Below are 15,445 nucleotides of genomic sequence, written 5' to 3'. Positions count from 1 at the left end.
ATTTTACGGGTCGAGTATTTGACCCGTTATTTTTAGAGGGTTTCTGGGTCGAGCCCAGATCACAAAATTACCACTAATCAGATATCCTCTTATATGATTTCTCCTTTTATATTATTATTTTTATTTTAAATTAGATTTTTTTTAGTTTCAAAATTATTTTACCCTAGCATTCTAAATCTCTATTTTTTTCAATTTTTTCACCTTAACATTAAATCATTTCTTAAGTTAATTGTTTTAATCTTAAATTATTTTAAATTTGGTTGTAATTTTAGAATTTTATTTTATTTTATTTTATATATTTTAAAATTTATTTTTATCATATAATTTGAATTTATAAATTTTATATTTGTGTTATGTATTATTTAAACTTTTAAGTTTTATATTTTGTCTATGTGGATTTTTCTAAAAATTTATATAAATGAATATAATAAAATAAATATTAATATGGTACATGTGATCAAAAAATGTGAGTACTCGAGTTTTATGGGTACACGACTTACGATTATCCACTTCTTACGGGTCGGGTCATAGGCCGATTTTTTGTGACCCAAAAGTCTCAGATACCCGACATTTCAGGTACCCGAATTTGAACACCCCTACTTAAAATATCAAAGGTAAATTACACAAATGATCGATGATCATAGGATATACTTTGTTGAAGCTCTCGACTATTAAAAGTTGAAAAATAGCTTTCAATTATAGGGCGCAACTTTATTGAGTCTCGGTCTATTAAAAATTACAAAATGATCATTCAACTATTCAAATGTTACAAACTCATCATTTTCGTTAAAAAATTATGGTCGTCCGAGCTAGACATTATCATGTCGAGTGAGAATAAAATTTGATCCTAGAATCGTTTGAGCTGTATTTTATGGATCAAATTTTCATTTTCATTATATCATAGAGCTAATGTTTAAAATATTATGTCGTCAAGTCAGTGCTTGAAGGCAACAACAGTGTCAGTAAATATTATTAAAATATGATTTTATCATATCTTAAACAATAAGTTAACGTCTACTCATGCAATCGTTAAAATTTTAACGAAAAAAGACGAGTTTAAAATATATGAATAGTCGAGTGATCGTTTTGTAACTTTTAATAGTCGAGAGATTCAACAAGCCCTATAGTAAGGCTACCATTTTATAACTTTCAATAGTCTGAGAACTTAACAAAATAATGTCCTATAATGGAGGTCCCATATATTAAATTGTTGAAAAAAAGGTGAATGTAATTGATGAATTTAATATAAATATTAAATTAAAATAAGTCAATTTGAATATCTATAATTTTTAATATGAATATTAATAGGATAATTACTCTTTGAATATGTCAATTAAAAATGTATGTGTCACATTTTTAACTTTGAATATTAAATATAATTATATTCTGTTGTATATTTCAAATTAAAATGATATAAATTTAAGTTTGAACGGTAAAAGAACTTTATCTTGGAAATCCCCTGTAAATAGTGAGTTAATCTGTTAGGTTATTCACAAGTCAAAAAGTTTTAAGAAGAAAATAATTTCTCTCTTCCACTAGTTTTCGGGTGATAGTCGAAGTTAAGGATAGTTTGTGATCTCTATTGTTGTGCTACTGTAGTCGATCATCTAGTTGTGTTATCCTGGGATACAGACGACCAACAAACTCGAGTACTGATGAGGGTCGAAAATCTTTCTTAAGGAAACTATATAGCGACAGGCCTTAACTGTTTCCGATCGACAAATCAAAATAAAATGAGTATTTTTATTTTTATTTATTTTTTTATCTTATTTCCTAATAAATTTAACGTTTTTGGTTTATTTTCTCCGAAATGATTTCTCTCAAATTGTTGTTTCGGATAACAATCTCAAGATAAAAATAAGCTCGTTCTATCACTTTATCCCTTTGATTTTATAACGATATTTATTTATTATTATTTTATTTTTACCACTTAAATGTTATATCGTTAATAAAATAATTCAACAGTTGAATAATCAAATTAAAAATTTCAGTTTAGTGATAAAAATAAGAATATAATCAAAGTTGAGTGATAAGAAGTGTAATTTACCCTTAAAAGCAAAAAGTTAAGACTAGTTTGAATTTTAAACTTGAATATGAAACGTATCAAAAAAAATCGAGCTAAAATTTAAAGATTTGACCCATAAACCCGCGCTACTTAACAAATACTAGGGTAAACTATGGGAATAATACCTTTTTATTTAGTCTAATCCAATTTAATTATCAATTTAAAAATTAAAGATAAATGATTCATAATGTTATTAATCTATCCAATATTAGTCCTCACTGTTAATTTACATTAAGCTTTTAATGAAGATGTGATTTGACAATTATTTTTTGGAAAAACAAATTCACATTCATCCTAGTGCAGCTAAACTCTCGAGATAACGTTTTCGAACAAATTATTTTACGAGATAATGCTCTCCTAAGATTAATTGCTCAAATAGGGTGAAATCTACAGTGTTGGCCGTAGGTCACCATGCCATCCGGACGACCTACTAGGTTGCCATGTCTTCCCGACGGGCTATGAGAGAGATTGCATGTGTCATGCACGTTCCAACAAGCTGGGCATCCGAGGCCATCCGACCGAGGCTATCCGAGCGAGCTATGCAAGTGCATCTGAGGGCAAGAGAAATCACGCGAGGAGCAAGAGAGAGTGCATGGCGACATACAAGATCGCCCGGAGGGCATGGCGACCTATGCTTGGGGACGTGCATGGCTGGCCACGTAGTAGGTTGCCCGGAAGGCATGACGACCTACGACCAACACTGTGGATTTCACCCTATTTGAACAATTAATCTTGGGAGAGCATTATCTCGTGAAATAATTTGTTCGAGAATTTCTCGAGAGTTTAGCTGCTGCTGTTTTTTTTTCTAATAAAATACTAACAGCCTTATCAATACAACTGTCTCTCTCTCTCATCTGGCCATGGATGCAGTCAAGAACTCAAGATGTTGCTACTATCAGCACAGTCAACCTCCCTGTCTTCACTAAAACCCCATAATTTCATTCTCACATATACAAGACCAAAGGTGCTAGCCATGACAAAGGAGACCAGTGAAAGCGGCAATGGAGTTGCAGAGAAAGCAGCAATTGCCGGTGGTCTGGTTGCCAATCCAGTCATTGTTTGGTCCCTCTACACGCTCAAGACATCCGGTTGTAGTTTTCCCCCCGGACCGGGTGGCTCGATAGGTGCACTGGAAGGTGTTAGTTACCAGGTTGTTGTTGGGATTGTGGGTTGGTCTTTGTACACGAAAGTTTATTAATAAGTTCTACGTTTCAAAATTGTACTGTAGATTTTACAAGTCGATATTAAGTTTAATATATGAAACAAAGGTCTACCATTCCAAATATACGTAATGTTGGTTATATGATTTATCATGTCCATGATTGGAGTGTCGTAAGCTCCAAGCGAGAGGAAGCCTGCAATGTGAAGTTGAAAGTTCTTAGCATGTATTCCCCCCCCCCCAACTCTTTTTAGGGTATTTTATGAAAATCTTCCAACATAGAATTGACCTCTCCTGAAGCTTCATCAATGAGCATATATTTCACAAAACCACAGGAGACAATATCCGTTCCAAAGTCAGGATTAAACACAATAAAATACTAAGCAAAACAGCAATATCATCCATTTTAAAGTCATTCTAACATTACGAAGAACCCAATGTTTTCAACTTAAAAATCTCTCCAGCTTAAAACGAAACGCACTACGCTACACGTTGGGTGTTTTACAATAAAGGAAGAACAAGAAAGTTTTAGCCTTCCTGAGTTTAGCTTTGGATATAAGATATGAAGTATTACCATCAACTAGGGTAGCTTTTGGAGCAAAGAAGCTAAAATTGGACCGTTTATATGATACTCATATCGACCTTTTCAACTGTTGGAGTTGAAAGAAGCAGTTGAAGACATTTCTCGAGTGAAAGCAGTCATACAATAAAAGAAACAGAGTATTTCAAGTAAAAACTGAAACTACTTTCAGTAGCTGTTCCAACTTCCAACATGAAGCTTATATTAAAAGAAAAGTATCTCCTTTTGAATTGTGAAGAAGAAGTATTTCAGAGAATGCTGAGAATTTTTTAAAGAAATTGTAGTTTTTTTTCATTCCTTTTAGCGTGAAGAAGAAGAAGAAGAAGAAGAAGAAGAAGAAGAAGAAGAAGAAGAAGAAGAAGAAGAAGAAGAAGAGAGAAGAAGGAGAAGAAGGAGAAGAAGGAGAAGAAGAAGAGAAGAAGAAAGAAGAAGAGAAGGAGAAGAAGAAGGAGAAAGAAGAAGAAAAAGAAGAGAAGAAGAGAAGAAGAAGAAGAAGAAGAAGAAGAAGAAGGAGAAGAAGGAGAAGAAGGAGAAGAAGGAGAAGAAGGAGAAGAAGAAGAAGGAGAAGAAGGAGAGAAGGAGGAGAAGGAGAAGGAAGGAGAAGGAGAAGAAGAAGGAGAAGAAGGAGAAGAAGGAGAAGAAGGAGAAGAAGGAGAAGGAGGAGAAGGAGGAGAAGGAGGAGAAGGAGGAGAAGGAGGAGAAGGAGGAGAAGGAGGAGAAGGAGGAGAAGGAGGAGAAGGAGAAGAAGGAGAGAGAAGGAGAAGAAGAAGAAAGAGAAAGAAGGAGAAGAAGAAGGAAGGAGAAGAAGGAGAAGGAGAGAAGGAGAAGGAGAAGAAGGAGAAGGAGAAGAAGGAGAAGGAGAAGGAGGAGAAGGAGAAGAAGAAAGAATGAGAAGGAGAAGGAGAAGGAGAAGGAGAAGGAGAAGAAGGAGAAGGAGAAGAATGAGAAGAAGGGAAGAAGGAGAAGGAGAAGAAGGAGAAGGAGAAGGAGAAGAAGAAGAAGAGGAGATTAAATTAAACAGATCGATAGACATGAATTTTTAAAGTTTTTAATAAATTTTTATTCTAGGACTTTTATATTGGTCATTTATTTGGGTTTGTTTATTTTTTAATTGTCATGTAATATTTTTAATATAATATTAACGGACGATTGAGAGATTAAAATCGAACAGATCGATAACATTAGGATCATGTATATTGAAATTTTAAATTGATGACTAAAATTAGTAAAATTAAAAATAAAAAGGACTATTCGCACAGTTTACCCTAAATACTAAAACCCAAAATCACATTTCAAAATCCCGGTCATATTCCATTTCGCATATGCTTCCCTCCCTCACACACACACTTTAAGCCCTCCCATTTTATTAGTTTTAGTTTCCTAACACTTTCGTATTCCTTTCCCTTATCGATTTTTAGCACATCGGGTAAGTCCTCAAAATCTCCGAAACCCTCATTTTGTTTGAATTTTCGTTCATTCTTAATAGTTCCTTAATTTTTCTGTTGTTCAGCAGGTTTGAGCTGAATTGTTTTTTTAATGTATAATTTCAGAATGAGCGGAGATAATTTTACCGACGAAGAACCCAAAGTCCGTTCCGCTCTAGGTGACATTACAAATCGATCAGATAAAAGAGGGTTTTCGTCGATTTCTGATGCTTTAGGTTTTAATTCCAAAGAAGCAGATAACCGATTTACAAAACAAGTTTGTTTAGGTGGAGAAAGTTTGATCCAAGAGAAACCTAATGAATCCCAATTTGAACCAAACCCTAATTCCTCTTCTATTTGTAGTGGTGAAATTCATAGCTTAAAAGAGGATTCGGTGTTGGTTAATGAGAAAGTTAGTGAGGTTAGGGAAGGGGTTGATTTGTCTGATAATGATGATAGGTTAGATCTAGGTGTAGGTGTTAGGCAAGTAAGGGATGTGTTGAACGATAGTTGCAGGGACGAGACTGGGTATCTAGGCTTTGGTAGATTAGCGTCGAGTAATGGTGGGTGTATTGAGTGGTCTAGGTTACCTAAGTCGACGGTGAGTTTACCGCCGTTTGAGCTGGGGAGGTGTGCGGGACTCAAGAATGATGGTTCTAATTTGAATGCCAGTGTTGATATGCTCAAAGCTTGCTCTTGTTCTTTTTGCTTGAAAGGTAGCCCTCTCTCTCACACACACATTATGATTCAGATTTCAGAATATCATTTAACCCCTTTCAATTTCATGTTCAAATTTGAGATTGGATTGATTCATTAAAAGGAATTGATTCAATACAATTCTCGTGTACCCATAGGTAATATATTGGATTTGAATCAGATTTCAGATCATTCTATCTTGATTGGCAGCCTTCTTTATGTTGTTGCTACTGAATGCCACCATATTTGGTTTTGGATCTTCCAAATCATCAGTGTTTCTTTTAGTCTGAACTTCTAGTTATGGTGGTAGTATTTTGACATATTTATTTTTGTATCAACAAATAGTTTTGTACTTCTGTTTCCCAAAAGGAATCATGATGCATTTCAATGGGATTGCAGAGCTTTTTATTAGTTCCTATATATGCTGAATGATTTATTTTGTAGTGGAAGACCTTTCTTGTAATGTATATTCTTACGGCTTATGCTTGTTTTGTACTGATAATCAGCTGCCTACATTTGGTCGGACCTTCATTATCAGGATACTAAGGGTCGAATAGCTGGTGAGTCGAATAGCCTTTGGCTCTACTTTCCTTTTGGTCTATTTTGGTTGTAACTGTAACATGTTTTGTGTAGTTTTGAAGAAAAGTCGGAAAGAAGCAAGCATTTTGGTTCAGAAAAGTCCCACTGGGAAACAAAGCGGCATTCATAACCAGGGAAATTCCAATACATCTTCAAAATTAGAATCTGACCTTACAAATCAGTGGAGATCACTTTTTCTTAACATGGAAGATATATTTATTCATGAAAGCAACCAGCTCGTAAGTCTCTTCTATTCTTCTTCAGCCCAGATTTTTATTTTCCAAACTAAACGGAAGTACTTTTCTGTTTATGATACTTACCATCTGACTAAATTTGACTGCTAATTTTCAATGTCACCAAAGGATTTTACAGTATGTGACTGATACAAAATGAACTTGTGTTGCAGCAAGCCAGTTATATTGAACTAAAAGATCTGAGGGACAAATGCAAGATGGATCTAGAGCAGATAACGGGGACACCTTCGGAGAGATAGAAAGGAGCGTGCTTGCAATGTTTCTTATGAATGTAAGATCTTCTTGCTACTCCAGATTCCAGAATTTTGTATTTGTATGTTTCACATGCATTTGCCTATAACAGATTCTAGGTTTTTTCGTGACTTATAATATGTTGTTAAAAACTGTAAAATGTATGATCTCAGTTTGTAGTGCCTTTTCTTTTTCTTTCTATTATGTGCTCAATTTCTTTCTCATTATGGTGAACCTCCTATTAGACCCTTTCAACCTGGCTTGAATTACTAATTTAAATCATAAAATTAAGATTTTTATTTAAATTTAATTCCAAGTACAAATATTTCTTTTTGAAGTAATAAAACGAGTTATTCCAATTGAGTACAAAATCTAAAACTAATGTAGCTTCAAATTTGTCTTTGTTATGTTCCTCTATTATCGATAATATATTAATATTAGTTCTTTGCAATAATTTAGTTTCTCTATTATAGAGATTATTAATTGGTTCAAGTTACTTCTTTTATTAGAGATTGGTTCAAATTGGTCCCTTTAATATTAAATGGATCGATATAGCCCTTGTAGTAGTTAAAAATATTAAATAAGGTCGATTTTCTTTGAATAAAGTTAACACTTATAATTTTAGAAAATGTCAATTATTGTTTAACAAAGTAATTTTTTATAGGTTTTATTGGTCTGCAAATGAAATATATTTTTTGAAGGTAGAGTTGTGAATGAAAAAAAATCGTTATTTCTAAACAATAAATATATAAAAAATGCTTCACTGAACACTTTTTATTTGCATATAAAATAAATTGATTTATTTAATAGAAAAGGATTAATTTATATTTATTTCCCTCGTTGAGATACTACATTAATCCAAGTAATAGTAGATTAAATTGGTATAATCCAGATTGAAAGGCATTCTCACCAATGAAAGCACACAAAATGCCAAATATAATTCTAAAAGTATCAAAATTTGGCTTTGAAATCCGCTCGACAAAGAAAACATTTCCCCCCCTTTCCGATCATAAATAATGTTTCATGCTCTATTAACTTGCAACATTTGCTCCATTGCGAAACCTACTCTTCTTAATTCCTTGGCAGCTGGTTTCCTTTGTTGTTTCCCTTCGAGTTGCTTCTTTTCTATTTATTTATTTTATATTCGGTTTGTGTTTGTTTCTTAGTTCATCTTTGTGAGTGCCTTCGAGCATCAAACACGTCTCGTTTCGTCTTTCAGTATCCGGTGTTTCTTTTTTCTTGAGAAGTCTTCGAGCTTCGGCCAAGACTCGTTTCATATCTTCACTGTCAGATGGTCCGTTTTTCTCGACTTGCCTTCGGTTCTCTGACAAGCTTTGTTTCAACTCTTCGTATGTTTCTTTTTTCTTGAGTTGTCTTCGTGCCTCTAACAAATCTTGTTTCGCCTCTTTTTTTTTCGGTGGTGTTTTGGGTATATTGAGTTGCCTTCGAGCCTCGGACAAGCCTTGTTTCACCTCTTCATTGTTCGGATTCTCTTTTCTTAATACCTCATAGTCTTCTAAAGAAGCTTTCCATCTCCCCAACTGTTTACGTATAGATTAGGTTATCTTATAGTAATCATGTTATTTTTCACATTATATCTTACTTGGAAAGCAAGTTAAATATGAAATCTGACCTTGGAATTGCATTCGGCTCTTTTGAGTCTAGCTTCTGTATAGCCAGGGCGGACACTAAGGGCATGGGTACAGTCCCCGATCGCGAGCTTGATCTGGCCGAGATCGGCGTAGCAGACCGCTCGTCTGAGCAACAAGACGGAGTTGTGTGGGTCATGCTGCAGCCCCTCGCCATATGTGAGACATGCATCGTAGAAATTCGATGCCTTGAAATGCTCATCTCCGATCATTTGAGCCGTCGCCAGTGCTTTAGCTTTGCTCATTGCACAGCTCGTTTCTTTGCTTTTCGAGTAGAGCCTAACTGCTCGCTCAGTAGCAGCCACCGCATCATCAAATCTGCCGAAAGCCATATCCACCTGAGCTTGAACGACCAATATAATTGCTTTACAGATAGGGCCAAAGCATTTAATGAAGACATCGTCATTTAATTTCGGCGCTGCTAACAATGCTTCGTTCGCTTCTTGGTGTCTATGGAGCTTCATCAAAGCTTCGGCTTTCAGTGCATACATCTTCACAAAAAACAAAAAACCCAAGCTCTAGATTATAAAATCACAGATCACTATACTACATTTGTTTGGGTTTGGAGGATTTTTTACGCACATGTGGAGCTGAATCTGCTCCGGCTTTAATGGCGGAATCCGCTTCCTTTAGCAGCGCTTTCCAGTTTCCTTGCATTTTCGCTTCGGTGCATTTGTTCACATGTTGTTGAAGAATTTTGGCTCTGGCCATGTCGCCGTTGCCGGCCTCGGTGCCTGCTCGTTTGAAATGATACATCGCGTTTTCTACTTCCCTAATCTGTATTTTAAATAGGAAATTATAAAATTCTAGAGGATCGAAATTTTTATTCGTTTGTTTACCTGATGTATAAACTTGCTAGACGATGGTGAGCACGAAGATAACGGGGTTCAAGACGAATGGCTTCTTTGCACTCGAAAAGAGCTTCAAGAAACCGGCCCGAACCTTCTAAACCTGCACTTCGATCGGTTCGATAGGAAGCTTTGAACGGTTCAATGGCGATGGCCGCTTCGTACAAATTCAAAGCTTCCCCGAATTTGCCGCGCTTAAATTCTTCGTCCCCCAAGAATTTCAACGTTTCGGGACTCATCCTCTTCGACAAAGCTCTGCACAGAGAACCCGGTTCGCCGATTTCTTCAAACTCCTCCTCCTTCTTATTTCCTCCGATGGCCGGTTGCCTCAAGTTGCCTAAATGGCCGTACATCATGAAATTCCCCGACGAAGCCTGGACCAGGGTGCCTCTGCCTTTTACCTTTTGATAATCCTCGATCATGCTTTCGAGCTCGCCGGAGATGCTAACGGCATCTTTTGGGTACCACTCTGTGGGTCAACTTTGTTAATATTCTTTGGGTCAATTCCACCGGCGCCGGCGCCTGTTTATAAACCTGGTTTTGCTGTTGATGTACGATGATGAATTTCGAATGGCTCTGCGGCGATTTCATGAACGAACTGCCGTCGGAACTATGGTACGAACCGCTCCGCCGCTGCCATGGATTCCAGCTCGACGTTCTAACGTAGTTTCCGTTGTTGTTTTCCTTTGGCAATGAACGCGATGAAATAGACTTACTTCTCGGCCAAAACCTACACCTTCCGAAAAATGAACCCCATAACCCAGCACCGCCCGATTTCGATTTCTTTTCATATATGCCCCCCATAGTTTTCTTCCCCCGCGAAACTTTTCTTCTCACACTGCGATTTTCGTCCTTATGGATCAAAATGGTGTATTTTCCACACAAACAAACACACAAAACATGGGTTTTCTCTTAAATTTGTGGAAGAATACACACAAAACAGTTTAAAGATGAGAAGAAAATCGCGGGGAAGGGCCTGAAGCGGGCATGGTTTTCGTGAGATGTCACAGTGGCTGCCAAGGAAAAAAATTATGGCTTGTTTGGTTTAAATAGATGAATTTTCCCGGTAAAAGATATAACGATTTTACAGGTGCGTTTGTTCATCTTTTTTCTCCTTCTTTGGACTTTTTATTTTCATTTTTTTGGTGCAAATAGACAAAGCCGAAGAGATCTTTGTCTAAAATTAAATTGGAATATCCATTATTAGAATTTAGAAAAAAAAAACAAGTTTTTCTTGTTAGTTTACCTTTGTTATTGGATTCTAAACTAATATAGGATATAAGTACCTTTGTTATTATATTACAATTTTGAATTAATATTTGGATCTATCTAAATAGACATTAAATATGTTACACTTAATATTTTAAAAAAGATATATTTAATGTATATTTAATATTGTTGTAACATGATGTTAATTTGCATACAAAACTGCTATAGATGAGGCTGGCAATAATACAAAAGTAAAAAACGATTAAAGTTATGTCAAGAGTTTAAACGTTCAATAGTATTTGGTTTCTTTATGTTTAACTATCTATAACAAAATCTCTTAGTTTTGCTAACCCCATAAAGTAAATCCACTATAAATTTACATATTAGAATCAATAATGATATTTAAGCATGGTAAATTTATGATCCCAAATAACTAAAGAAATGAAAAAAAATTGTTATTTGTAAATAAATCGTGTTTTTAAATTTGGGAATAAGCCTATGCAAACTAAAGATATGAGAGTTAGTTAGATGCAAAGAATATTTTTCTACATTACAGTAATAGTTGTATTATTTTTTTTTTCTGATTGAGAAATTGGGAAGGATAAATGAGTTGTTTCTATGTCAGCTAAAACTTTTGAGAAAGATATCTGAAAATGAAATAAAGTTAAGTAACACGAAATTAGTAAAACGATGGAAACTAAGGATAAATGGGTTGTTTTGGTCACTTGCTCCTTGTTCAAATGGTCAAATATGTTCAAGATATCAACTTAAACACGAAATCCACATTATCTGTCAGCTTCTTTGGATGGCGACACTTCCATTTTCTTGATTGCAATCTTCAGAATATAGAAAGAGATTATTTGTATGTTTTCTATTACTCTTTAGTTTATTATTGCCTATTGAAGCATAATTCATACATGGAGCAAACAAAGCTATTGCTACACAAACATTAGGAAAAATTATAAATACCTCCCATGATTGTTGTTATTAGTGGATCAAATTCAAATATTCAAATAAAAGCTAACCCACTATTTTCTGGTCATTCTTCAATAATGTTAACGTTCAAAGTAACATCACCGGTCTCATATCATTTCTCGAAGTTTATAAATTGACTAATCCCCGATCAATAATCGTTTGAATCTTTTTTTTCAAATTAGAAAATTTTGGGGGTAAATTTGATATAAAATCATTGTTCAATAACTTATTTGATGTTTTAGTAGTAGTTTAAGGGTAAAATTGAATATTAACCTTTTTATTGACATTGTCATTGTAACATCCTCAATACCGAGTTAGTGATCAAATTGTAAAGTTTCAGAATTTGGTGACTAAAGTATAAGAATGAAATAATTCAATGATTATTGGATATATATGATGAAGGTTAATTAGTAATTATTAAAGGAAATTAAGGGTTAAATGGTCATTTGACCAGAAAGATTTTTATATTCCTTTAAAAGGTAATATAAACGTGGGGAAATATGAGAAACATCCAGAGTTCTCTTCTCATTTCTTCTTCTTCATACGTGGGAGAGCAAGGCAAAGGTAAGTTTAATTTCAGTTGGTTAATTCTTGAGTTTTAAGCTTAGTTTTGATTCTTTGGGTATTAAATAAGCTTAAGGAAAGCTTATATGGGATTTAAACAATAAGATAAAGGAATTATGAAGGAATTTGCAATATGAGTTTTAAGATGAAATTTTGATATGGTATGGTTGTTGAAGTTTTATGGATGAATTTGACTTGTCATCAATCTAATTAAGAAGTATGAAGTGTTAGAATTGGAATTAGAACACATTGAAAATTTGGTATGATTCTTGAATCTCATATGGAAGATAGGATTTTGAGGATTAAGATGAAATAAATGAATATAGATTGGTTTAAGTATGTGTATTAGAGTTAAGAATGAAAAGGGGATGATATATGAAGTGTTTGAGAGAAAATGAAGAAATTTTCGGGCTGAAATATGATTTCTGGGCAAGGGGAATCGGCACCCATTCAAGGGGAACCGATACCCCTTCAAACGAACAACATTTTCAGAATGTCATTAGGGAATCGATACCCCCATAGTAGGGAACCGATTCCCCCTAAAGGAAATTGTGAATATTGGTTTAATTAGTTCGTTTAAGTTGTTAGTATCCAATTACAAGGTGTAGGTATCTAATGATTGCCTCAAAATGTATAATTATGTAGATTCAAGGCCTAAACGAGTTCCGGAATCATTGACAAGTAAGATTGATCAAGGGAAAGATAGAAGATTGGAATTGACTAGTGAGGCTAAGGTGAGTGCATACTAGTGATATGTAGTGTTTAATGGAAATAAGACTTGCGATGAGTCTATTTCCTAGAGTAATATGCATGAAGTCATGGACATGATTATGTGTGGTTATAATTATATGTGATTATATGTATTACACTGATTGTATGTATGCATGACTAAAGATAATGATATGCTTTGTATATGCTATATGATGTATGTAAGACTTTAATATGTAATAATGGAAGAACATGAGATAAGTTATATGATAGAGTCATAAGAAATGAAATGAACATGAGAGAATAAGATAATCAAGTATAAGTTATATGATATGGTATAAGTGATTATATGAGAAATGTTAGGAGACTCTAAGAGAATAGTATGAATTCGAAGGCATAAATAAGGATACATAAGTAATATAGGGAAGATTGATAAATTAAAGGAAACTATGGTTTATGTATTATAGTGAAGAGCTACAAAGTTTTATTAAAGAGAATTGTGGAAGTCATGAGAAATTGAACTAAATAAATATATGGTTTATTCAAATAAAAAGGGGAAAATGATATAAAATAAGTTATGAAATTATAGGAATATAGAAGATAAGTCGAGAGATGTAGGGAAATAGAAATAGATGTTTATTAAGAGTCATAGGAGAACAAATATATGTAATATGATAATGAAATATAAGACTATGGGATACATGGTATGAGATAAAATATGTAATAATAGGAAATATGATGGAAGTGAGTTTATAAGAAGTGATATGAACTAGGTAAACATGGGTAACAGTATATGCATAATGGAAACATGAGTTGGACAAGTACCTAGGGGTATGATTTATTATGAGTAATTGAACTATGTGTTATATGAAGCATATATGATCATATGTGAACAAGATATGATATGTATGTTTATATGAATATCTGAGAAATGATCTAAGCTATATGATATGATATGTGTGATTATGTGCACTTTGTGAAATATGTTATATGATATGTATCTATGTAACTACGTGAGAAAGTATATAAGCTATGTGACATGTAAATGTGACTCATATGAAAATGTTCTATGAGTAATTGAACTACGTGTTATGTGAAATGATAAGTATAAAAGAAAATGCCCATGTTATGTGTCTTGAGAGCTAGGGGTATAGTTGGCATGCCAAGAGTAGAGGGTCTACGCGGTCCTTCGGGACAATATTCTACGCGGTCCTTCGGGACAATATTCTACGCGGTCCTTCGGGATATATATATATTCTTTGGAACATGTGTGAAGTCTGGTGAGACACATATATGATCCCTAGCATATGTATATGATTCTTAAGGAATTCTATGTGGTCCTTATGGACATCATTATATGGCACTACGGTGCAATTCTACGCGGTACTTCGGTGCATTTATACGACCTATGGTGACAGCATAGTGCACAACCTCACAATACTCAGATACCTTAGGTTCTCAATATGATATCATGGGCCAATAAACTCATTAATACAAATTCATGAATGTTAAAGCAATATGCTTACATGTATGGATATTGGTGATATGAGAACAATGTATGTGATATATGTATATGATTTTGTGATATGATGTGTGCATGACATGATATATCTGTGATAGGGGTAATGGTATCTGTTACATAATATGCACGAATATATGTGGACGTATATGTAAATGAGTTGTAGAATTGATAGCATAAAACAGTCATGCATGATTAGTGAGTATGAATTCCATTAGATGTGTTTTCTTTATGCCTCACTAAGTCTTCGACTTAGCGTGTGATTATTTTACACGTAGGTTTCGAGAAGAGTAAAGAGTAATGCGGAGCAAGACAGGTCAGTTTTCCTTACCAAATGTCAGATCAGAAAATATAGGTACTGTATATAAAGTGTAGTTGGCATGTAGTCTAAAGACATAAATTGTATGGACTCTGATATATATTTTGTAAACGTTTTGAATAAGTTAAATGTTATCAAAGTTTTTAAATTACTCACTATTTTATACGAATAATTGTTTGAAAAGTCAATGTGACACTTTGGACTCGTATCCGGATCGGATACGGGTTGGGGGTGTTACATTTAATGGTATCAGAGCCAAGGTTTAGTCGATTCTCGGCATAAACCAAAGTCCAAAGTGTCATAAAAGGTGTACATGCCAACCTAGATTGAAAAATTTCTGATCTGATAGTGTAAGGAATATGTTGTCTTGCTAATAGAATAAGAATAGTTTAATACAATAGAAATCCGATCGTGATAATTTCGAAGTAAGTGAAAGGTGATATTCCTGATTGTGATAGCTATTCATCTGCCCTGGCCAGGCAGGATGAAGAGCGGACACCTCAGGAAATGCCTAGTAAGATCAAAAGCTAATTTCAGAAAGCTGAAATCATATCTGAATAATGATAGAAAGTTTTCATCGTTTGGAATCGGAAACACGATATAGAGTAGTTTTGTTATTATGTGGATAAGATAGAAATATGGTGAACATGTGTCACCATAAGAATG

The 15,445-nt window shown here is 34.2% G+C and overlaps 2 protein-coding genes across 2 annotated transcripts; one reads left to right on the top strand and one right to left on the bottom strand.

Annotated features, from left to right (window-relative positions):
• Positions 1-5,142: 5,142 nt before the first annotated feature.
• Positions 5,143-7,068, top strand: LOC120181460. Its single transcript, XM_039186578.1, has 5 exons — positions 5,143-5,230; positions 5,355-5,944; positions 6,431-6,484; positions 6,558-6,742; positions 6,910-7,068. The coding sequence occupies exons 2-5, from the start codon at positions 5,356-5,358 to the stop codon at positions 6,994-6,996; spliced, it is 915 nt and encodes a 304-aa protein (XP_039042509.1). The 5' UTR covers positions 5,143-5,230; position 5,355; the 3' UTR covers positions 6,997-7,068.
• Positions 7,069-8,121: 1,053 nt separating this feature from the next.
• LOC120181414 (inactive TPR repeat-containing thioredoxin TTL3-like) lies at positions 8,122-9,907 on the bottom strand. Its single transcript, XM_039186542.1, has 4 exons — positions 9,477-9,907; positions 9,220-9,409; positions 8,622-9,128; positions 8,122-8,529 (listed from the first exon to the last, which is right to left on the bottom strand). The coding sequence occupies exons 1-4, from the start codon at positions 9,905-9,907 to the stop codon at positions 8,122-8,124; spliced, it is 1,536 nt and encodes a 511-aa protein (XP_039042473.1).
• Positions 9,908-15,445: the final 5,538 nt, after the last annotated feature.

This window comes from Hibiscus syriacus, unplaced genomic scaffold (assembly GCF_006381635.1).
Source record: "Hibiscus syriacus cultivar Baekdansim isolate YM2019G1 unplaced genomic scaffold, ASM638163v2 tig00112523_pilon, whole genome shotgun sequence".
Classification (NCBI taxonomy): Eukaryota; Viridiplantae; Streptophyta; class Magnoliopsida; order Malvales; family Malvaceae; genus Hibiscus; species Hibiscus syriacus.
This window is presented reverse-complemented; position numbering and strand designations above follow the sequence as displayed.